The sequence below is a fragment of the Typha angustifolia genome, chromosome 12 (genome assembly GCF_048772165.1).
Source record: "Typha angustifolia cultivar Huaian chromosome 12, ASM4877216v1, whole genome shotgun sequence".
NCBI classification, from domain to species: domain Eukaryota; kingdom Viridiplantae; phylum Streptophyta; class Magnoliopsida; order Poales; family Typhaceae; genus Typha; species Typha angustifolia.
In genome coordinates, this window is record NC_133250.1 from 9,797,858 (window position 1) to 9,820,706 (window position 22,849).

At 38.4% G+C, this 22,849-nt stretch overlaps 3 protein-coding genes across 3 annotated transcripts; 2 read left to right on the forward strand and 1 right to left on the reverse strand.

Moving 5' to 3' along the window:
* Nucleotides 1–2,908: 2,908 nt before the first annotated feature.
* Nucleotides 2,909–4,538, reverse strand: LOC140772363 (putative F-box/LRR-repeat protein 23). Its single transcript, XM_073114397.1, has 2 exons — nt 4,035–4,538; nt 2,909–3,716 (listed from the first exon to the last, which is right to left on the reverse strand). The coding sequence occupies exons 1-2, from the start codon at nt 4,361–4,363 to the stop codon at nt 3,059–3,061; spliced, it is 987 nt and encodes a 328-aa protein (XP_072970498.1). The 5' UTR covers nt 4,364–4,538; the 3' UTR covers nt 2,909–3,058.
* Nucleotides 4,539–6,246: 1,708 nt separating this feature from the next.
* LOC140771579 (BAG family molecular chaperone regulator 1-like) lies at nt 6,247–9,581 on the forward strand. Its single transcript, XM_073113131.1, has 4 exons — nt 6,247–6,559; nt 7,363–7,619; nt 8,225–8,371; nt 9,320–9,581. Exons 1-4 carry the CDS (start codon nt 6,328–6,330, stop codon nt 9,455–9,457), a joined length of 774 nt encoding a protein of 257 aa, XP_072969232.1. The 5' UTR covers nt 6,247–6,327; the 3' UTR covers nt 9,458–9,581.
* Nucleotides 9,582–12,938: 3,357 nt separating this feature from the next.
* LOC140771697 (auxin response factor 17-like) lies at nt 12,939–20,773 on the forward strand. Its single transcript, XM_073113307.1, has 14 exons — nt 12,939–14,016; nt 15,129–15,241; nt 15,458–15,556; nt 15,650–15,706; nt 15,790–15,945; nt 16,055–16,139; nt 17,322–17,412; nt 17,498–17,662; nt 17,731–17,853; nt 18,037–18,112; nt 18,263–18,410; nt 18,538–19,757; nt 19,956–20,146; nt 20,358–20,773. Exons 1-14 carry the CDS (start codon nt 13,974–13,976, stop codon nt 20,551–20,553), a joined length of 2,763 nt encoding a protein of 920 aa, XP_072969408.1. The 5' UTR covers nt 12,939–13,973; the 3' UTR covers nt 20,554–20,773.
* The last annotated feature ends 2,076 nt before the right edge of the window (nt 20,774–22,849 follow it).

The following is a 22,849-nucleotide window of genomic DNA, read 5'->3' on the forward strand; positions in this document are numbered from 1 at the left end:
TAATAGTTAGAAAGACAACAACTTTACAATAACTTTTCACATCAGCAAAATGAATTTTTAAAACAATTATAAGTGACAAAAGGATTGCATGTGAAGAGAAGGACATTGCCCACCTCTAGGCAGACATAGCATGATGGAGGTGGATAGGTTCATTCTCTTCTTTATCATATATCAATGCTTTCTTGCACAACTCTTTACCTTTTCTTTTCCTTCTAATTTTTCTATGCGCAAGTAGGCACTGAGTTGTGGTTGCAAAATCTTTTGGCACACAAGAACATTCATTCATGGCATTGAATATCTAGATTTCTTTTTAATGCTTAGAAATCTGAGGCAAATGGTCATGCAATGATCCAAGCCACAAGCTCATTCCCTGGCAGAAAAATTCAGCAAGGACAAAGGAATTCTTTCTAAATAATAGTAGAGGTAGATAAGGTTTTTAAATCATGGACATAAGATGACAAGTTTGATCTCCCTCTCCTGAGCTATAAGAGAGATGAGTTCCAAGAACATAACACCATCAATAATAGCTTAATAAATTAACTAATTTTGCAGTGTAGGAGTTTTCCATGATCAAGTCCTAAAGCAATCACCTAGATATTGTAAAAATTGTGTCATGCAAAAGAAAAAAAAAAAGGATGAAACTTTGTTATATCATTAGAATGTTCGGCTTTTGACTTCATTCCGTGAACACAGATGAAGCTCTGCATATTATCTGGAGCAATCATTTGTACCATTCATCTAGGCTCTATGATGCAACGAAAAGTGATCACAAAGATGATGGATCATGTTTCTGAAGAGGATAGATGAGAAATATGTGCAGTCAGGATGAGATAAATGCTGCAATTATGGACAACAAGTTCAATACAAGATTTGATAGAATTGGTCTTCCTCAATGAGAAGAGAGCAACTTCATCAGAGAAGAAAGCATCAATCAGTTGGACACCAACATGAAATGAACTATGTATTTAGTAATACCAAACTATCAAGTAATTACTAATCTATATGAAATAAAGTGTGGATAAAATTTCACAAGATGCTGCAGAGAGTGCTAAGGATATTAGTATATATACCTTTTATGATATAGTTTTTGTCAAATAATAAAAAAATTATGGTGTAGTCCTGAATCGACCATGACATCTCGCAATGATGAATCAAAAGTAGGTCTTGGAATGCGATGTGTCTAAAGAGTGGTTACAGATGCTTGTGGTATGGAGCCAATAAAGAAAGAAATGGTTCTCTTAACTGTTGCAGTACATACCAGAGACCCACCTGCCCCCATGAGCATCTATGGACCACCACAATGATCAATAGTTATACAAAACAATATGAAACTTTCCAGGCTCTCCAAATTGAACTGACCTGTTGCTTAGCAAACCTGTTGTCTGTAATCTCAGTGCCTGCATATTGACCTCAAAAGCACTGACAACTCTGACAAGCCACGGTTAACTTCCTTGAGCAGCCTCAAACAAGAATTCATATATAACAATTCAATTCTGTAAAGTTTTTAAGCAACTATATTTGGGCTATATCCTGATCCAATTACTGGCAGAGAATTTTGACTAGTACATGGTTAAAGGACAGGAAGGTCTCTACTGCTACTCTCTTGCAATGTTATGCTCTCTGAATGAGAGAATCTCTGCCTTCTTCTAGGTTGGATTATTTTCACAAGACAGAAATCTGAGCTTCTGTTGAGGACGACATCTGCAGAAAATCTTTTCCTTGGAAACAACAATATTAATAAGTAATATGCAATACTGCAGGTGTTTTCAGAAATTCTCTTCACTTGATGCACAATATGGAGAGTTTTCATGCTAGTACAACAATAACTCAACCAAAAAATTTCAGTTTACTGGTTAAAACCTAAGAAGACCGGATTATCCAATATTTCACCAGTTGCTATGTGTTCAGATTTGTCAATCCTTTCACTGCATTACTCCCTTAAATCTTTCATGGAAATTGAAGATGGTGCATAGATTTACATCTTCTTTCCCTAGAGATGGACAGGCATCTCCTGCCTTCCAGTTCCGATGCCAATACAAGCCCATGGCTGCTGCACCGCATTTCTTGAGGTTTGTACATGAAACCATACCTCTTAATTAGAGAATAGAGAAATATGAAAACTGGTACGTCATCCCTTCTGTGTTTTTTTCTTTAGTAGAATGCCTTGAAAACTAGGACATAGGTTGAGCTGTTTGCTGTCTTGAAAGAAAATACATGTATTGTATTCTTTGATTCCGAAAAGACAAAAGGATTTAAACTAGGATAAAACTACATATGAAACAAAAGAATAATTCTCTGTGGGATCAAATACATGAAATAGGAACAGTTTCACTCAACGCAAAGAAGTACAAGTTGCAGATTAGGACATGTTTTCACCTGATGCAATTGAAATTATGATGCACTACCAAATCAGAGGTTAGAAAAATTAATTTTGGCACATTGACAATAGTTCTGTTGACAAGTTGTAAGTTGGCTGTTAAGCTAGCTAAACCAACTTTCCTATCCAGCCTTTGGAACCTGCCCTGAAGAAATTATATGCTACGCACATATAGCCGGAGTTATTATCCGAAATACTAATATGACCCGGAGAACATGCTTTCAGATATAAACTATCTTCTAAGCAATCTTAATTAACATACAGCTAATTTAGGCTTTTCAGCATTCATGCCTTCATTTCACAGAGTTTAACAAGCGAAGTAATTTAAGCATATCTTAGGACTTAGATCTAGAAGAGTACAAAATCGATTACTTCCAATCTTAACTTGGGGTAAAGTTACAAATTATGGTAGCACTTAAGAGAATTCAGTAAAAAAAAACTCCTGAAATCTCCACGACCGTATTCATGAGGAACTCCTAGAAACAGAGGCAAAAATATTAAATAGGCATAGATCCAAACAAAAGGATGAGAACAACTATCTATCATTTAAAATGTGGCATTACCTTCCAAAACATGTGGATGACATAAGAGTAAAACAGCACTAATGTGCAGCAATATCAACCCTGAAAGCTCTCTAAAAAAAAAAAGAGAGCATGACATTGTTTACCAGGTACGTGACCTTCAAAATGGAAAGAAAAAATCCATGTCATCATCATCGATGAGTTCAGAGTAATCAAACTCATTGTAGTAGACTGCATCATCGATGAGTTCAGAGTAATCATACTCATTGTAGAAGACCGCATCACTATCAGAAGACACAGAGAGGAAATCATTGTCAAAGGACTCGAGCCCACCAATGTCAGCACAGAATTCATAGTCATCAGTAGAGTCATGCGGAAGCCTCAGATTTCTAATTCGTGCACACTTCTTTTGCAGATTAGCATCCATTGTGACATTGAAACATTGGCGTATATCAAGCGATTCAAGGTGGGGACAACTATCAAGGATGGCCATCAGTCCATCATTAGTGAGCCTATTACCAAAGAGTTGAAGATGGCGTAGCTCATGCATGTTGTTGGCTATTCCAATTGCTTCCTCATTTTCCTCCATCTCCTCATCGGAGTCACTCGTTGGTGAAAGATAACACCACTGAGTATTCAGCTTGAAACATTTCAGTTGTGGGCACACTCGTCCAACAGTTTCACACACTTCTTCAGAAAATGAACCAAATTGAATCTCGAGCTCCTCTAGCTGAGGAAATCTCTTTGCTGCCTCAGCCAATCCTTCATCAGAAATATGATAGCATGAGATGAGACGAAGGCTTTTCAACATGTTGGTTCTGCGCCGATGAAGGTTAACGAATCATAGTTGTAGATAATGTTAGAGTGCAATTATGATGAAATTTCTCAGTGGTGCACGAGATCAGAACTTTGAGCATAAATCATCATATTATTAAGTGGAAACAATCTTGATGTGCACACTCATATATGGGACCATTGCATTTTTTATCTCATAAGAATCATGCAAACGAACCTATAAATAGACAAAGACTTCCTATATATCAAAATTCAAATGGAACGACAACTAAATCCATCTGATCATGCAAACAACGCAAGTAAACACCAAAATTGAAAACAAGAAATGGGACGAGAATGACCTATCGGCTATGTATTGCAAGAGCTCATCGCTCCCGAAGTATTCAGCCCAGAAAGCTTCCATTATCCCCCCGCTTCGATCGACTGCGATCCTCGCCATGGCCTCCATATCGACCGTGTTGAAGAGATCGGCGTGATGGGTCATGTCAACGCACCGCCACAGCTGCGGCTCCTTCGCGAGCTGTAACCACGCGCGGCACACCAGTCCCGCCCCGATCAGGATCTCGATCGCCCCGATCTTTCGAAGGATCAAGGAGAGCACATCACGAGGCAGCTCAGCCCAGTTCCGAGCCGGATCCGTGGGATTGGACGACATCTCCGCGCCGGCCATTGCTCCTTTAGCGGCAAAGCTAGGGTTTGAATCAAATCGAAGCTTAGGCGGGAAAATGGGAAGCGTGTAGGGTTCCCTCGATGAAGATGAAAGGTGGAAGAAGCTCGTGAGTCGGCCCAAATTGAGAGCCCAATTCTGATAGCGTTTATTTTGTATGAGCCTAAGCTCAACTAGTAGCGAAAAATATACCAAAAGATACAAGAAGAAAAATAAGAGAGAAAGATAATTATCCTTCTTCTTATTCTATAGTAAGTGAGTAAATTTGCACTAAAATTTCTTTAAACTAATTTATCTTTTTAATTTCGATGCACATATTATTAAAAATTAGAGCGTACCTTTTGCGTAAGCGATGCATATTAAATTACATTCGTGATGCGTTATATCTTTTTTAAATCTCGATATATCCGTCGTTGAAAATTATAACGTATATTTTATATAGGCGATGCGTATATATTACGTAACTGATACTTGATATTTCTCTTTCAAATTAGTGTGTACGACAATGTGTGACTTTTTTTTAAATCTCGACGCGTATTTTTTAAAAAATTAGAGTATATATTTTGCATAATCGATGTGTATAAATTATATAGACGATGCATTACGTTTTTATAACACAGCAGTTTTTTTAGAATTTATTATGACTAAATTAGTAAAAAAAATTCAAAATTATAATTCGATAGATAGATGGAGAAAACTGAAGGTTTTTTTTTTTTTTTTGCTGTAAATTGCCTAAGAGCAATAATTATATAATGTTTAAAGAAATTTTCTACTTTTTAAATTATTTCAACAGAAAATTCCTACTTTAATTCTTGAATAAAAATCTAGTTTAAGATGTAAATTAACTGTCCCAATATTGGCTTTCGATGCCGCATTCATCTCTCTCTCTCCCCTCCAGACTTGCAGGAGATCTCACCCCCAAGGAGTCCGGATCAGATACTCTGAAATGGAAATCCCAAAAAGGAAGCCCCTTTCACCTCCGGCTCCGGCGTAACAATGGTGGACTTGGGGAATTAAGGGCCCGTTGAGGTCCCACACCTCGACGGATCCTAGTAAAGAGAGTTGGTACTCCGGACGGTGGATGAGCATGACGACGTAACCGCTCCCGTCCGATCGACGACGACAACGCCGCCTTCTGATATAAATGGTGGTAGTTTCTCCCGAGTTACGGTATATGGGGCCGTCCTGTACATGGATAGGACGATGCTATTAATACCCTTTTTCAACGGGCGTTTCGGGTTATCGGATCCAGAGAACTCCTACCCGCCCATAGCTAGTGGAGTGGACGTACGGGTGCGATATCCATCACGAGCTGATGGACCGACGAGAACCCGCCACGTGGGTATCAAATGGAGGGAAGACTGCTGCGGATCGGATTGGGCAGCGCAGCCTGTCGTTGGCCCACGTTGAGCTGTCTGCGTGTACGTAAACGTGGACTGGTTTCATTGGTTGACTTCTCACTGCTCACGACTTTTTCTCGAACTTGATCGATCGTCTGCATTGACCGTAGTGGGGGTAACTCTAGATTTGGGTACTCGGCCTCTAGGCAATGGGTGTTCAGAGGACATAATTCTCCTTCTGTTGAAGTTCCTACTTTCGAATCTGCAGGCGATCCTCAAGCAATGGGTCCCGCGGCCCCGATCTCGACCAATAATAAAAAGGTGATCCTATGGGTTGACACAAAGGTCCCCTATTAATTGATGATGGACTGGCATACCACGTGGATTGGATTAATTGAGTGGTTCCTTTAAGCTATGCATGTCGTTTTCGCCGAGCATTCACGAAAGTGTGGGTACGTTAATGAGTACGTAAAAGAAGTAGTTTAGAGAAAACGCCAACCGACTCGCATTATATTAGAAGTGTCGGCAAGATTCCACCGCGTTCTCTCTGAAAGGAAAAATATTTAGCGAGCGAGCGAGAGATTGGAGGGCTGTGACGGCGGCAGTTACAGAGATCGGACGGCCGAGATGATGCGGAGATCGGTGTCGGACGGTGGATCGAGCGGAGGGTGGGGGGAGGAGGAGGGGAAGGGGTGGGAGGTCAGGCCAGGGGGGTTGCTGGTGCAGAAGCGTGGGGAGGATGGTGGCGGTGATGCGGCGGCTGCGGCGCCGCCGCCGCAGGCTCCGCCGGAGTTGAGGGTTAGGGTACTGTATGGCTCCGCCAAGTACGAGGTTGCAGTCTCCTCCGTGGCCACCTTCGGTAAGTGCTCTGTGTTTTTCTCCTTTGGAAAGTGTGGGCTTTTAATTGGCCCCAAACTTAGTTATTTAAGACATCGAAATGTTGTAAATAGTTGGAATTTTATGCACTTTTGGTTTCTTGTAGTGTAATTCTGTAGGGATGTTTGTATCTTGTGAGAATGTGCAAGGAACTAAAAGGAATTGAAATCATTATTACCAATGAAATGGATATTTGGTGGGGGGATATTGCAAATTTACTAGGAATATTGGAACACCGTTCCATTTGGAAGAAATGCCTGCAAATGTGTTGGTTATAGTAGGTGTAGATGTCAAAAACAAGCTTCGCCTAGAATGGTTGCATGAAGTGCGTGGGTGAGCTCAAGTATTTAGGAAATGGTTGTCGATGGTGTAATATTGTTGCTCTCTCTCAAATTACTTCTTGTTGATAAGAGTAAGTGTCGTTTTATATTTTAGGAAAATCTGGAGTCTTGTGGTATGTATAAGTGAACATTAGTTTCTTATCATTCAATGCTGTTTCCGTTTTTAGATAATTTCAAGATCACAATGGATCTACGGTAAGGTCGTTTATTTACAACTATCTTAGCGAAAAAGGACACCCGAAAAATAAATCAAAACAAGTGTCATTTTATATTTTAGGAATAACCCCCGTAATTTCTTAACGGTAGAGACCTTTCCCTTTTGCTTTTCTCTGTAAAACAAAAAAGGAAATGTTCTTAAATTATGTTAAATTGCGGAGAAATGAAAAGTGTGATGCAAAGAGGAGCTATTTGACAATTGTGTGATGGCATTATCATTTTTATGTAGGGGAATTGAAGAAGCAGCTGATGGAGAAGACTGGTTTGCAGCCGGCTGACCAAAGGTTGACATACAAAGGGAAGGAGCGGGGAAACACCGAGTACCTTGACATATGTGGGGTGAAGAATCGGTCTAAGATAGTGTTGGTGGAGGACCCAACAAGCTTGGAGAGGAGATATATTGAGATGCGTAGGAATGCAAGGATCCAGAATGTCCACCGGGCCATTTCCGACATCTCCTTGGAGGTGGACAAATTGGCTGACCAGGTATGTGAATGCCATATAGTAACTAGAGCTTTTTGCTCCAGAATTAAATATCTACAGAAGTATCTGGTTTTGTGAAAGATTAATCATTATGTAATTCTGCTTGTTACTACTGGTTATATTGATATTTCTTCCTGCAATAAAGTTGGTTTATGCGTTGTTACTATAGTTGGACGGCATGCATTCGTGTTTGAACTCTGAAGATGAGCATTGACCATTATAATGTTGACTTGATTATAATGAGTCGACATGGAGCTTGAATTAGGTACAGCAAATTTAAGTTGAAAGGAGTGATAGAGTTTGAAGATCACATTGAAGGGACTTAGGTATGTAACAGTAGAATTAGGCGGAGAAGATAATGTATAGATTAGTACTACAGTGAAGTTTGAACAGGTGGACTGCCAACATGCTTAATTCTATGAAAGTACAGGAAAATGTTAAACAACTTTGGATGTGATCCACTTAATGAAGAATTAGTAATTTTGTTGCTTTTTCTTTGTTTCTTTGATACTTGAATAATTTTCATGATCTCAATACTAGGACTTATACATTAATGCTATCAATAACATTGAATATTTTTCTTACAACCAAGTTTTATCTGCTTCTAGGTAACTACCATCGAGAAATCTATTTCCAAAGGGAATAAGGTTGCAGAAGTACAAATCACGACGCTGATAGAGTTGCTCATGATACAAGCTGTGAAATTAGATAGTGTACCTTCTGAAGGAGAGACTTGTTTGCAGAAAAATCTTCAGGTCAGTGAGCTGTCCATACTCTTAACCTTTTTAATATAATTTCATCTAAAATGTATGCTTTGTGAAACTTATACATATAGCAGACAAGTAGTAAGTCTGTTGAAGAAGAATGGATGTGCAATCTATATTTGTACATTGTGCATCCGGCATTTTGATTTCAGTATGAGCCACACAAATTCTCAACATATTACAAACTGAGATGGTCAAAGGCTTCAATTACTGTTGCACTATCGTCAATTTGTTAGTCTAGTAGTATGCACTCTACAGTTAATTGATCACATAGACTTGCATTAAAAAGAAATAAGGAAAAGTTAAAAGTTAAAACCCTTAATCCCAACTATTTGGGGTCGGCAAATCACAGTGTTAACTATTATCCCATCAGGAGATCTCTAGAGCCACATGTTTTAGGGATGAGAATTACTGAGACAGTAGAATTCTCTTCTGGCACATAATATCTGGGAGTTCATTGAAGGAAATGAAGAGAAGTTACTTTTAATTTCATAAGCTGATATATGTAAAATTTCAGAAGACTGCTTTGGAGTGAAATGACTTTCAGAAATCAAGGCTACTCTGACACCATTTGGCATGCCTGATTCCTTGACCAGTGTATTTTAATTGTGGTATTGGCATTAGTCGTTAGTGCAAGGTCTCCTTCAAAAATATGGGATTGAAGGAATGTTGTGCTACCATCTTTCCTTAGATTTTTCTTTTTTTGCAAAGTTGGGCAATCAATATAGAGTGCTGATGAGGATACTGCTCATTAAGTACTTTTTTTAAAGTTTACTGCTATTTAAATTGAATTAGCTGATAATTGTATGTCTTGATCATTCAGTTGCTTTTATGTTTATCCTGATATCCAGGTTGCTTAATGTAATTTCTCATCTTAAATTTAGCTCAACTTCACATTAATTCTGACACAGGGGAGGTTGTTGCCCTTCTGCTTTGCAGGCTAAGAGGGTGCAGAAATGTGTCGAAACTTTGGACATGCTCAAGATCTCAAATGCCAGATTAAAGTCTGTTGTAGTTACGACAAAGTGGGAGACATTTGATCCGCCTACCACTGCACAGTGGGAATTTTTTGACTGAACCTCGTCTCTAGATATCTTTTTCTTCATTCATTCTACTGTAGCTTTAGCTAGTAGCCCCGTTACAATTGTATTCATACGGTCAGTTGCTTGATCAGCATAATAAAAGGTGCTCGTTCTATGTATTTCTGGTTGATTGTTTTGATCATAGCAATATTTGCTGCAGTCAATTATATGACTGGTATGCATGAGACTTCTAAGATTTCTTCTGGTCATAAAGTAGAACGATACCTATAAGTGTTGCATCATTTCCAGCAGGATCTTCAATTACCCCTTGAGCTACAGCAGAGAGAATTATCAGCAGAGTTGCTTAAAAATATTCTCTACCTAGAAATGAAAGTTGCACATCAGCAAAGTAAAAATGCTATTTCTGCATGACAAAAAGAACTCATCAAGCATGAAAATGGACTCTTATAATTCTGCAATGATGGCCTGTATGTGTGGAAAAGGAGATATTACTTATTTGTGGCTACATATAATTACAGCCATAAGTTTACTTTATTTCACAAAGAGAGTAACACATACCTGTCATATATTGTATCAATCAGGAGTCCTTACATATAAAAAATAGTAAGGACTGAATAAATTCCCCTTCAAATTCTAGGGCACAACCCATGTTGAAGTGACTATGGCCATGAGGCCTATTCTGGCCTTATCTTGCCAGACATCCCACTTTAACATTGAATAATGAGTTAAGGAAGAAGAGATCCTCTCTGTGCCCATAATTCCTCCACATTGCTTGTCTATGACTAGGGCCTACTATATCTATCCACAGGTTTTTTGAAAAAGAATTTCCAAAATGCACAGAAATTAGTTGTAGAAAGTTATTTACATGTTGTTGGATTAGTTATCTTATTTTTCGATCTTTCTTCGGTGTTCATAACTTAAATACATAATGTCTTAGTTGCGAGAAAATGTGCCATAGTTGCATAAAACTTCTTGTCGATTTCCTACCAACATGTTTACTGCATAAGTTTGATTTGGCTTCTAGTAGGTCTATGAAAAACAAAACAAAAAAAAAATGTTAGATACAATGAGTTTTAAGATTCTGCGTTGACGTTCTGCGTGTCGTAAAATATTACAAGAAACCATATCTTTTCTCAATCATCCAGATGCATCTGATGGATAAGCAGATTGAACGATTTACTCAAATCATCCAAAATATTGATCACATCACCATATAGCTTTGCATAGTGCTTGCATTGAGCTTGTGCTTCCATGTTTACTGACAATTACTTCTGCATCCTGATACTGATACTTAGAACCTTTGCTAATTGCAAAATGCATCATTCTTGCTTTCAAACAGAAAGGAGTGGGCAAATGGATGCATACCCTGTCAATCCATTAAAAATTTCAAATGTTCACAGGGAAGAACAAAACAGCTCATATTCAAGTACTTGATCTTTAATGCCACATGCTTAGGTATGCCTCTGTTTTCTTTTTGAGTTTCTATTCCTCACCACCCTTCCAACTGCAACCACTTCCTTATGCCCAAAGAGCATCTTTCCTATCTTTGGATGTTAAATGATGCATTGCTCTTCTGACCATATGCCATATGTTACAATCAATCCTTTGATGGTCCTCAACAAAGGAGTGTACATATTCCTGAAGTGGTTTTTAGTTGGCCAAAAGGCCAAGAGAACTCTTAAAAGGAGTGGATGATGCTTACACTTACCAGATTGTTAGGTTTCTACAACAAAGCAGTGAATCACTTGGTAAATATGGTAAAATAAGGGGGTCCATTTAGCTCCATGATTGTGCTAGGAAATTACTTTTCATATAAAAGCATCAGTAAGATGATCAATTGTATGGACTTGTTATACTATCATGTAAGTAGAATCATATGTAGTGGTTATCCATCGGTAGTCCATTTTTATTCTCTAATTTCTTGTATTGCAATATCGTAAGCCGAAAGCTATCTATTAATATAAACTTTTGGGTCAACTAATTATCTAATAATAGATACTCAAAGCAAGTAAGAGCGGTGGAGAGAGAAAGTTCGACGTTCGCTTTGATTGGAGAGGTTTGAAATACAAAATCGTTTTCTTATTATGGTGCAAGAAAGAGAGGGTCCATCACCTCCATGATTGTGCTTATGAAAAAGTTTTCAAAAGCATGGATAAGATAATCAATTACCTACTTGACTTATTATACTATGGTGCCAATAAAAATCATATGATAGATGTTAATGATCGGCTATCGTTTTTAGGTCGACCAATTATCTAATATTGTGGCATGATGAGCTACACACAAGAAAGAGCGTTAAAAATACAGTACACATTGTAAGCAGTTATATCAATCAAAATTTATATGAATGAGAAGTAATTATACATTGAAAACCAAGATTTTGAGTGGTGGGGGAGAGAGAGGTTGGCTTCAATGGAAAGGTCTGAAATACAAAATTGTCTTTCACATGCATTCCTTATATTATTATTTTATTTATTTATTTATTTGTGTGTGAATAGTATTCATGAGCTTGAAGACTAAATATATGTTGGACAAAATGTCAATTCCTATTAGATACAGAAAGTACGTAGATCTCACCGAGCTTTAGTCAATATACTAGGCTGACTAGTTTAAGTTTTAAGTTACGTGTGCCGCTGAATAATTGCTTCGAACCAAATGCCCTTGAGTTGTTGCTATCAATCGAGTTGAGTTATTAAACTAAGCTACTAAACCACGGAATAATTTTATTATAATATTATTTAAAATTACAGTTAAATCTGTGAGCTCGGTGGTAATAAGCGAGGGAGAATACCTACCTAAGAGTTGGAGTTGGTTGGTAGCGGGAAGACCCAAAGCAATGGGTTGGAGGACATTGCATCGGTGGACCATTTGCCGACCATCATACGTGGTCGGCGACGACCAATTAAAGGCCGCCAGGTAGCCCGACTGCACGAAATTTCTACAGTCCGTGGTCGGTGAATGCGAGCGTCGCTGTCTTGATGGTCCCGCAGATACGCGATCTAGAATTATTACCGTGATCTAATCTTGGACTTTAGAATTTCGTCACGTGACCGTGGGAATTCCGGACGCGTGGCGAAGCACTCGTGACACGGTCTTTCTTGGGATCAAGTACTAGATTGGATTATTATTGGTTTGACCGGTTTATCTTTTGCCAAGGAAAATTAACCAACAATTTAATCGTTATACTTTGCGTTACGTGTCGGTGAGGCAACGGCTAATATCGGGTCAGGTCCACATTAGTCCTTTCGTTCTTTTAAAAGTGAAAGGATAATATTATATAGTTGAGAGGTTTAGGTGTAATTACCTCGTGATCATTAAACTTCAAGGAGTAATTTGTAAAAGGAACGAATTATGAGGGTCTTTTTGTTAAAAATGCAAGAGAAGTAGAGAACTGTTCAAAAGTACACTTTGGCCCTTGTAAGTTTGTATATTAAATACGGAAGCACAAAAGTAGGAGGAAGAGAAGGGAGGAGAAATAATTGGGGGCTTTTCCGCCGATTAAAAAAAAAAAGAAAAGAAAAGAAAATTATCACCACTCGTGGGGTTAAAGCCCGAGGAGAGGAGCGCTCACTCTCTCTCTCTCTCTTCTCTCTCTATTAATCCATTTCTGATGGTAATCTCCTGCTGGAAATGGTCCACTTTGGCTTGAAATCCACCAAACCGGAGCTGATTCCCTGCGGCGGTGGCGGTTGTGGTGGTGGAGATCTGGAGTTCCTGGGTTTCAAGGTGAAGAAGTGCCAGGAAAAGGTGGTGAGCTCGGGTTAGGGTTTTTTGGAGCTTGGATTTGGTGGTGTTAGCGTTTCGAGCTAGTTATTGGGAGCTCAGAAGGGAGATTAGAGGTGAGAAGGCTTAGAATCGAGTTTATTTTGTAGGAAGGAGCTCTTCTATAGCTTGTCAAGACACTGCGGGTTTTGGAAGTGAGATCTGGGGAGGTTACTCTCTCAAAGAAGTCACCTTTGAGTTTGCTGAGGTTTTTGGGAGGAAGTTTCTCCATTAAGGTTCTGTCTTTGCTTGGCTCAGGGGAGGTAGCTGGTGCAGTTTTTTTGCTTGGTTCTCCATACCTGGTTCTGGAGATTTGGTACTGTGGTGGAAACAAGCGCAGAGCTTTCTAGATTGGGAGTTGTGTTTGGAAACCCTATGTGGTCCATAAGATTGATGTCAGAAGAAGGTTGTGAAATTTGCTATTTTTGAACCTGGTTGCTGCAGTATCTTTGTCACATTAGGGGGGAAATAGTCTCTTGAGGTTGAGTATCAGAAGAGGCAACATATGAGCATTTCTTATAGTTGAAGCAGCGCGTAGTGGAGGTGTATGGGCATAAATGTTTTGGGTTTCATCATCCATTGGAGTACTTGAGATCACACACATGCTAAAGAATTGCAACCAGTGAAAGGGAAGCACAAAGGAGGTTATCTGTTTCATTTTTAAGTAGTCGAAAAATATTGGTTTCTTGCTCTCAAGGTTCTGGCAGCTAAATCAGAAAAAAAAGTTTCAACTCAGTCCTTGTTGGTGTGCTCTATTTTGCACTAAGCATTTCAACTGGTCATAAAAGATGAGGGTGTCATCGGCCAGTCTTGGCAATCAGCCACAAGAAGGCGAGTTCTTCGCTTTTCAGAAGCTTGATGACTTAATAATAGAATTTCATGCACATGCAACTTTATTATTTCTGTTATTTTCCTATGCAATGATTGGAGATCCTTATTTTTTTCGTGCGGACTGCTCATTTCAAGAACTTGCAGAAAATGGTTGTGCCTCCTTAAGCTTGGGATCCTCAAACCATTGCATCAAAAAATAACTGTATTTCACACTGTCAGTTATGCCTTCCCCTTCTTAGGATATGTTGCTTCTAATCCTTTCGATATTTAACCAATTCCTCTGCACCCACATCAGTATAGACTGCATAACCAATTAATGGCGACAACTTACATGCTAGCTAGTCTTTTGTCTATTTGAGAGGCTGAAAGCCTCAATGTCTAATTTGGTTTTCATTTAGAGACAAGGGATGTTAGATGGACAGCTAGAGATGGGAAATCTTCAATCTAATCTGAGTGTTAATACAACTTAAATATGCAAAATTGGTTATTTGAGATTGTGTTGGATCTTGAATCCAATTTAGTACTTATTCCTTCCCTCTTTGATCTTCTTTGCCTGATAAATCCATCATTGTGTAGCACATCACTTTGTGGCCTTAAATGTAAGAGCCGATTAAGTTCACGAAGGCATGCAAAGATATTTGAGTTAAAATCAATATGTAAGAAATGCTTCTCCTTGATTTGCCTTCATTGTGCCAAAAGTCCTCTCCGGAATTGGGCGACAATTATGTGTCCACTAGTAATTCTATCATTGAAGTGGTGCTTTTATGGTCCTTTCCTCTATGATGTTGTTTTACCCATTGCTGATGGAAGCTAGATAAGTTCCGGCATATTTGTGTCATTTATAAACTTTGCTATTGTCAATTTCATAAGAGCATATCACAGTATATAATTACATGTTACAAGAACTTGCAATGTCTAATTATAAACTTACTTTCCTTAGAATATTGTTAAGCAAATGATCTGAAAACAGGAAAACCTATTGAAAATCTTCTGTCTTTAATTTTTTCACTATGCCTCTTATTGTTTACTTCCACAGTATCATTCTTACTTATAAGAATTGATGTATGATTGTTTTTCGTTGCTGCTTATTGGTTTTATATCATTTTTCACAGAAGAACAAAGATGTCTGAATTCAGAGTTATGGCATGCATGTGCTGGGCCTCTGGTGTCGTTACCTACTGTTGGTAGCCGGGTGGTATACTTCCCACAGGGTCATAGTGAGCAGGTCAGTAAAGCTTTTTGTACTACAGCAGCTCGATATGTTTACACCACATATAAGCTTGGCCTTATTTTGGAAGGGACATCCTCTCTTATGCAAGTTATTGTAAAATACCTTTAGATTATGTAAAGAAATTGTCTAACTCTTCTTTGTTTTTCAATCTGGACTTGTTCTTCTGATTTTCCTAATTTTTCAATGAACAAATCCTATACTTGTATGCAGGTAGTGGCATCAACAAATAAGGAAATAGATTCCCAAATCCCAAATTACCCCAACCTACCTCCTCAGCTAATTTGTCAGCTGCATGATGCAACTATGCACGTAAGTTCTAAATTTTATGTGTTGACATATTTGATTGAAATCTATGAATTTTCGTCATCAGGAATCTAACACATGACCATATTCTCATTTCAGGCTGATGTAGAAACAGATGAAGTTTATGCTCAGATGACATTGCAGCCACTGAGTGTGGTAGTTGACATTCTCCTTTTTTACCTTTGTCCTTCTTAGCAACCTTTCCTAATATCTTTTTCCGGTGGTGATCTTATCTGCAGGAAGAGCAGAAGGATCCCTATCTTCATACTGAATTAGGTAGTCCTAGCAAGCAGCCAACTAATTATTTCTGCAAGACTTTGACTGCAAGCGACACCAGTACTCATGGTGGATTCTCTGTTCCTCGTCGAGCAGCTGAAAAGGTGTTTCCTCCACTGGTAAGTAACTTACCACCTGCACCTCTGCCCACATTTTGAGCGGTATCAGATCACAGCTTTTCTAGAGAATGTGCAGTTCATTTGCTTAGCTTCTCTTATGCTGTTGTAGGATTTCACCCAGCAGCCTCCAGTACAAGAGTTGATAGCAAAGGACCTTCATGGAAATGAGTGGAAATTCCGCCACATCTTTCGCGGCAAGTGTTTTCAATATTCACTTCTCATTAGTTCTGTACCTACTTAAACTGCATCTGAAATATCTTTGAGCATGCTTAATTGTCCAGAAAAAAATATCATAATTAGATCCTAAAAGGGAAGTGGATGTAATGAAATTACTTCTTGCCTTGTCCAAATTTGAGATCCTAGAGAGCAAACTTTTGTTTTTGGACTTTTACCAAATTAGCATGAATATGCCCAAATATAGGAACTGTTGCATGATTTTGTAATAGTTTTTGCCTCTCTGACACAGAGAAGACCTGTATAGTTACAAGATTTTACTCTAAAGATTTCATAGCCAACATGAAGAAAATTACCAAGTTCTGAGCTTGTTGCACAAAGTTGCCAAGGTTTGTTGGAATGAATCTGAGTTCTTTTATAAGCCGATGATCATACCCTTGGAAGAAGCCTGCCTTTGAACTGCAAGCAGAACATATTTGAACTTGTATGGTTGATTTCATGCGGCGCTGTATTATTAATTTATTATGTTATTGGCGTCTCAGAAATACTATAAAAAGATTGAGATAAATCTGCTGGTACATCACATGAAGACCTTTCGCCTATCGTCACTTACGGACTTACAAGTTGTAAATCAGATCAAGTGGTTTAGTTCTGGCATTTCTTCCAGAGTCCTACACTACTGTTTATGCTAGCTGCATATTCTTGTTGTGACGTCATATATACAATTGTACATATAATTAGATATGCATGTATGTAATTTGTGTACATATGTATAAATTTATATACATGCATATTTAAAAACCCAAGTATGTGTGTGTGCATATATAAACATATGTATATTATATGTATCCTTTTGTTTTATTAGATGAGCTTGTTGTAGATGTGGAGTGCAGGTGCAGATCCGAAGTCGAGAAAACCAAGTAGAATATGCTAATTAAAATTTAAAAGCTGCATTACTATTCATAGGAGGAATTTTCCTTAGGCAGTGTATTCAGGATCAGAATGGATTACAGATTCTGTCCAGTTTGTGATATTCCAAGATAATCTCACTGTAACTCTACTGACTCTGCACTCTCAATCAAGACTAGGATTTAGAGTACCTGAAAATGCTAGAAGATGATTGGTTTTGCATCCTTTGTTGAAGGTATTCTTGGCTTCGTTGCACTGTGAAAATGCTTATCTGTGAAACTACATGGATGCAGGTCAGCCCAAGAGGCATCTTCTTACAACAGGATGGAGTGTGTTTGTAAGTGCGAAGAAACTTGTGGCTGGGGATTCCGTCCTCTTTATCTGGTATTGTAATCCTCTTTGCAACTATTGAGTCTGTTATGAACTTATGAGATTCTTTTTGTTGATGTTAAGCTCTTTTCCTCTTTAGGAATGAAAACAACCAGTTGCTTCTGGGGATTCGCCGTGCTAATCGACCACAAACAGTCATGCCTTCATCAGTATTATCTAGTGATAGCATGCACATAGGTCTTCTTGCCGCTGCTGCTCATGCTGCCGCTACTAACAGCCGGTTTACCATTTTTTATAATCCAAGGTAGCTACGGTACCTCTGCAGTGCATATGGATCTTTTGTTGAGATTGTGATGTATTATCTGTTTGCAGGGCAAGCCCTTCTGAATTTGTCATACCTCTTACTAAGTATGTCAAAGCAGTATACCATACGAGAGTTTCTGTGGGCATGCGTTTCCGGATGCTTTTTGAGACGGAAGAGTCAAGTGTTCGCCGGTACATCAGATTTTATTTGCCTTTAGTTTCCTCATTTGGACTATTAAGTTTGCTTATACATGAGTAATCTGATGTTTACCTTGTTACTTATGTTGAAATGTGAATAATTTATTTATACTATTTGCAGTTTGATCCCACACTGTGTCCATGTTATTGTCCTTAAGTTCTTCTGTTTTATTTTAGGTACATGGGCACTATTACCGGGATAGGTGATCTTGACTCTGTTCGTTGGCCAAACTCGCACTGGCGTTCTGTGAAGGTATATATTCGTGAGCCACCATATTATCAAATTTTAAGTGTGCGTCTGTGTTGAATGCCGTTTGTACAAAATAATATATCATTCCAGTTCTATGTCATGTCATTTGCTTGGAGTGCTGCTTCTATAGTCATAGATGTCTTACTGATGTAGGTTGGCTGGGATGAGTCAACAGCTGGAGACAGGCAACCAAAGGTGTCACTTTGGGAGATTGAGCCTCTGACAACCTTCCCGATGTATCCAACTCCTTTTCCTTACAGACTTAAGCGCCCCTGGCCAACAGGATTACCCTCTCTTTATGGTAAGTCTCATGATTGCTTTTGATAGGTGCCTATAAACCACCTCTTGAAGCTTTATCCAGATTATATCTATTATAAATCTGGAATTTTGGGCTTCTTATCTTCCTCTTATTTTGTCCATTTATATAGGTGGAAAGGATGATGAGATTGGTCTGACTTCTCCTCTAATGTGGCTTCGAGATGGTGGAAACCCAGGGATTCAGTCACTGAACTTCCAGGGAAGTGGTTTGACACCTTGGATTCAGCCAAGACTTGATGCTTCAGTACTTGGTATGCAACCTGCCATGTACCAAACTATAGCTGCAGCTGCACTTCAGGAAATGAGAAATGTGGATTCTACAGAACAGGTCTCTCCATCTGTGCTGCAACTGCAGCAAACTCAGAACATATCTAGTAGATCGTCTCCTCTATTGCCAAATCAGATATTACAGCAACTGCAACCTCAATTACGACAAGGCTTCCTTCACACCATTCAGGATAACCAGACTCAGCCTCAGTTCCATCAGCATCAGTTGCAGCACTGCCAGTCATTTTCTGATCCGCAGCAGAAACAGCATCAGCAGATTCAGCAGCATCAGCAAATGCAGCAGCACCAAGTGCCACAACAGCAGTATGTGCCAATACAGCAGCAACAACAACATCAACAAGTCCATCAGCAGAAGCATTTGTCTGACCATCAAGTCCCTAACATAGTGTCAGACCTTTCAGAGCTTACTCCCGTCTCTCAGTCCCAACCTCCCACATTGCAAAGGATTCCCTCATTTTCTCAACCTCAGAACTTTTCAGACTCAAATGGTAACTTTGTATCAGCATCCGTCTCTTCTCCGTTGCATAATATCCTTAGGCCTTTTTCTTCAGAAGCAGCTCCACAGATTAATTTACCAAGAACAAACCCTTCATTAGTTTCAAGCCCCTGGTCATCCAAGCGTGTTGCAGTTGAGTCAGTGCTGCCTTCTGAGGCTCCATGTCTTATGCCCCAAGTTGGACAGTTGGATTCGACGCAGCCTAACATTTCTCAGCATAATGTCACACTAGCATCATTTCCAAGAAGAGAATGCCTTTTTGACCAAGATGGGAACACAGATCCTCAAAACAATCTATTATTTGGTGTTAACATAGATTCCTCTGCACTCTTATTACAGAGTGGTATATCAAGCATCAGAACGGTTGCAAACAAGAATGGCTCAACTACCATTCCTTATGCAGCCTGCAATTTTCAGAACTCCTTGGCAAATAATGATCTATTGAATCAAGGACAGATTAACTCCAGCTGCTTGGATCAATCAGGACTTTTGCAGTCCCCAGAGAATGGTGAGCAAGTAAATCTACAGAACGGAACATTTGTCAAGGTGAGTGATTTCTTGGGCCATGTTTCTTTTTCACAGCAAAAAAAGAATATTCACATATAAATTTTCAGAAGTTAGAACAGATGAACTTTTATTTGCCTTATTTTGCCTAAGTTTTAAAATCAAGATATCCTTCGTGATTTACTCTGTTTTATGTAGATGAACATGAACTGACTGATCAGCTTCTATTTGGAACCTCAGGTTTATAAGTCAGGTACTTTTGGAAGGTCACTTGATATCACCAGGTTTAGCAGCTACAACGAGTTGCGTAGTGAGCTTGGGCGTTTGTTTGGCCTAGAAGGCCAGTTGGAAGACCCTTTGAGATCAGGCTGGCAGCTTGTATTCGTTGACAGGGAGAATGATGTTCTTCTTGTTGGCGATGATCCCTGGCAGTAAGCCTTTTCAGCCCTACCTTCTCACTCTTTCTGTCAAATTTGGTTCAACTACTTTCAATTGCATATGGTTGTTATGGTTAATGGACATTTGTCCTTGCAATTTTTCTGTTTATTTTTAGAATCCTTGAGTAAGTATGTCACTTTTTATTTCTTTTTGGTTCCAGACAGTAATCAAATGTTTTTCTATCTCTGGGACTTGTGGTTACAGGGAATTTGTGAACAGTGTTTGGTACATAAAGATACTTTCTCCCCAAGAGGTGCAGCAGATGGGGAAACTGGGCCTTGATCTTAGCTCTGGCCCTGTCAAAAGGTTCCCTAGCAACAGCTGTGACGATTTTGTCAGCCGGCAGGAGGCGAGAAGTCTGGGCACTGGAATAACATCGGTGGGATCTTTGGAATTCTGAAAAGAGAGCTCATAGACCTGATAATTATTTCCCTCTTGTATTTTGCCGTACTGATCAAGTTTTGGATGCCTCTCAGGTTGGCCTATAAGCTATGTAAGTTTAAATATCTGTATCATATGATATCAGCTCGTAACCTCGGCTGTATACATGACTATACACTTATTTTCTTGAAACTAATTCTCATGGCTGTTTAATTATTTCACATAATGTGTTGCTTGTACTTATGTTCTTTGTATCCATTTATGTTTGGTTATTGTCCTGAAATATTCTATCCTCTAGGTCTCTGAACAAGATCCAATAGGCAACTAATAATTGTTGTCAGCTTCTGCCACATCTTTAGACTGTAATCTATAACTTTCCTCCTGCAGGGTGTTTGATGTTTGTCACATCCATTTCTCAGATCCTGATGCCGATTTGTGTCCTTTTCCAAGAGGCAGTTCATCCATGTCATTGAGTTCATATCAGTGCACAGTGTCTGTTGGGTGTTTTTGGTTTACCATTGTGATATATATATCTGATAGGAACCTTGCAGTCCAGAGTGGGAGCGCTTGGCTTCCATTTTTACTCCTCACCCATAGATTTCAGCATCTTCCTCTAGCAAACAATCCACTTCCTTCTGAACTCCATTATGGCACTGCAGACAAATCAAAGAAAAGAGAAGTTGAAAGAGAACATGTTAGTCTGTTGCTTTTCTGTCAGATTGGATGCATGTTTCATGTCTGATTCCACCTTCATTGTTTATATTCATATCTATGAACTTAAAAGGATTTCTCTGGCAGCTGAACAGTGAATGATGCAGATAGGGAACAAAATCATCACAACTCTGGAATCAAATTTTTGAATAAACCCTATCTTGATCAGCCTCTATCAAATGAGGTAAGAGTCAAAAGCCCAATAAAGATCACAAAAATTTGTTTGCTAGATTTTATACGAATTTGTTGCGATAGACTCCTCAGTTTGACCTGGTGACTACTGGGAGATTTATCAACCTTCTAATTAGTACACTGTCTTTTGTTTTGTTCTCTTTAATTACATATAATCTTTAAACTTTCTGTTTAATTTAACAGGGATACCCGTTCTTCTCAAAATAAATAAGTTGGTTAGCTTAAAAGAGCATTCCTTATGTCGTAGCCAAGAGTCAAAAGGCCGATAAAGATCACACTTATACGCGAATTTGCCCCTTATCCTACTAGGATAAAAACCAAAGCTGGATAAGCACTGCAAGTGGGCGAATCAAGTAAACTTTGTACCAAACTTAACTAAATGGACACTATAATACAGATAGTTTTTAAATATAAAACAAATTTAAACGAAATACTTATCGAATATGAATCAGATTTTAACCATAAGCTATATACGAAGATTTATGAACGAAGACAAATCAATATCTACTACAATTATTTCAAAATGCAGAGTAATGAGATCGATCTCATCATCTAAGTAGTAAGAGAGAGATAGAAAATTAAGTTTAAGTATAATAGTAAACGACAGTTCTGGTCGTGTTTAATTATGCTACTGTCTCGTGCTAATTCATTTTTCTCTTTTCCAGTATGAACATTGTTGTTATTTGCTTTAGTATACATATTAATTGCTCAAAGTAGTTCCATGGATTAATATAGCTAATTATTATACCCAAAGTCCAACTAACTCGATCATGCCACTAAGTTTTAATATTTACTAATCAATTAATTAATTAACATAAGAAACAATCATGAAAGCCGAGTTCTATCTGTTTTTCCACACCGAGTCTTTATTTTAGAAAAGTAATGGTACATATGTCATTGTAGAAAGGCCCATCTTAATTTGTCTAAGATGACCAAATTTCGATAATCTTATCGGATATTTGATATTCGTATCTGAATATGAAAAATTTTACCTAACTCATATTCGTATCTTTGTCTAGATAATTTATGAAAAATTTATCAGTATTTGTATTCGGTCAAATAGGAATTTTGAACAATTTTTGAACTAGAATCAATTTGGTTAGATGGTGGGTCGGATTGGATAACATCCAAAAGACCCACTGTAAATCTAAGATCACCGAATCTCGGTAATCGGATATTTGATATTCGTATTTGAATCTTAAGAAATTTACCCAACTTGTATATGTATCTTTGTCTAGATAATTTATAGAAATTTTATCTGTATTCGTATTCGATCGGATAGGATTTTTGAACAATTTTTTAACTCAAATCAATCAGGTCAGATGGTGGGTCGGATTAGATAACATCCGAAAGGTCCACTGTAAATCTAAGATCACCGAATCTGGGTAATCGGATATTTGATATTCGTATCT

What these genes read in the sequence shown, in the direction of transcription:
- LOC140771579 (XM_073113131.1), top strand. Translation starts at nt 6,328, where the DNA reads ATGATGCGGAGATCGGTGTCGGACGGTGGATCGAGCGGAGGGTGGGGG. An exon ending in TGGACAAATTGGCTGACCAG is followed by an intron (nt 7,620 to 8,224) that starts GTATGTGAATGC and finishes ATCTGCTTCTAG; the next exon opens with GTAACTACCATCGAGAAATC. An exon ending in GTTTGCAGAAAAATCTTCAG is followed by an intron (nt 8,372 to 9,319) that starts GTCAGTGAGCTG and finishes TCTGCTTTGCAG; the next exon opens with GCTAAGAGGGTGCAGAAATG.
- LOC140772363 (XM_073114397.1), bottom strand. Translation starts at nt 4,363, where the DNA reads ATGGCCGGCGCGGAGATGTCGTCCAATCCCACGGATCCGGCTCGGAAC. An exon ending in TTGCAATACATAGCCGATAG is followed by an intron (nt 3,717 to 4,034) that starts GTCATTCTCGTC and finishes TCATCGGCGCAG; the next exon opens with AACCAACATGTTGAAAAGCC.
- LOC140771697 (XM_073113307.1), top strand. Translation starts at nt 13,974, where the DNA reads ATGAGGGTGTCATCGGCCAGTCTTGGCAATCAGCCACAAGAAG. An exon ending in GATTCCGTCCTCTTTATCTG is followed by an intron (nt 17,413 to 17,497) that starts GTATTGTAATCC and finishes TTTCCTCTTTAG; the next exon opens with GAATGAAAACAACCAGTTGC. An exon ending in CGCACTGGCGTTCTGTGAAG is followed by an intron (nt 18,113 to 18,262) that starts GTATATATTCGT and finishes TTACTGATGTAG; the next exon opens with GTTGGCTGGGATGAGTCAAC.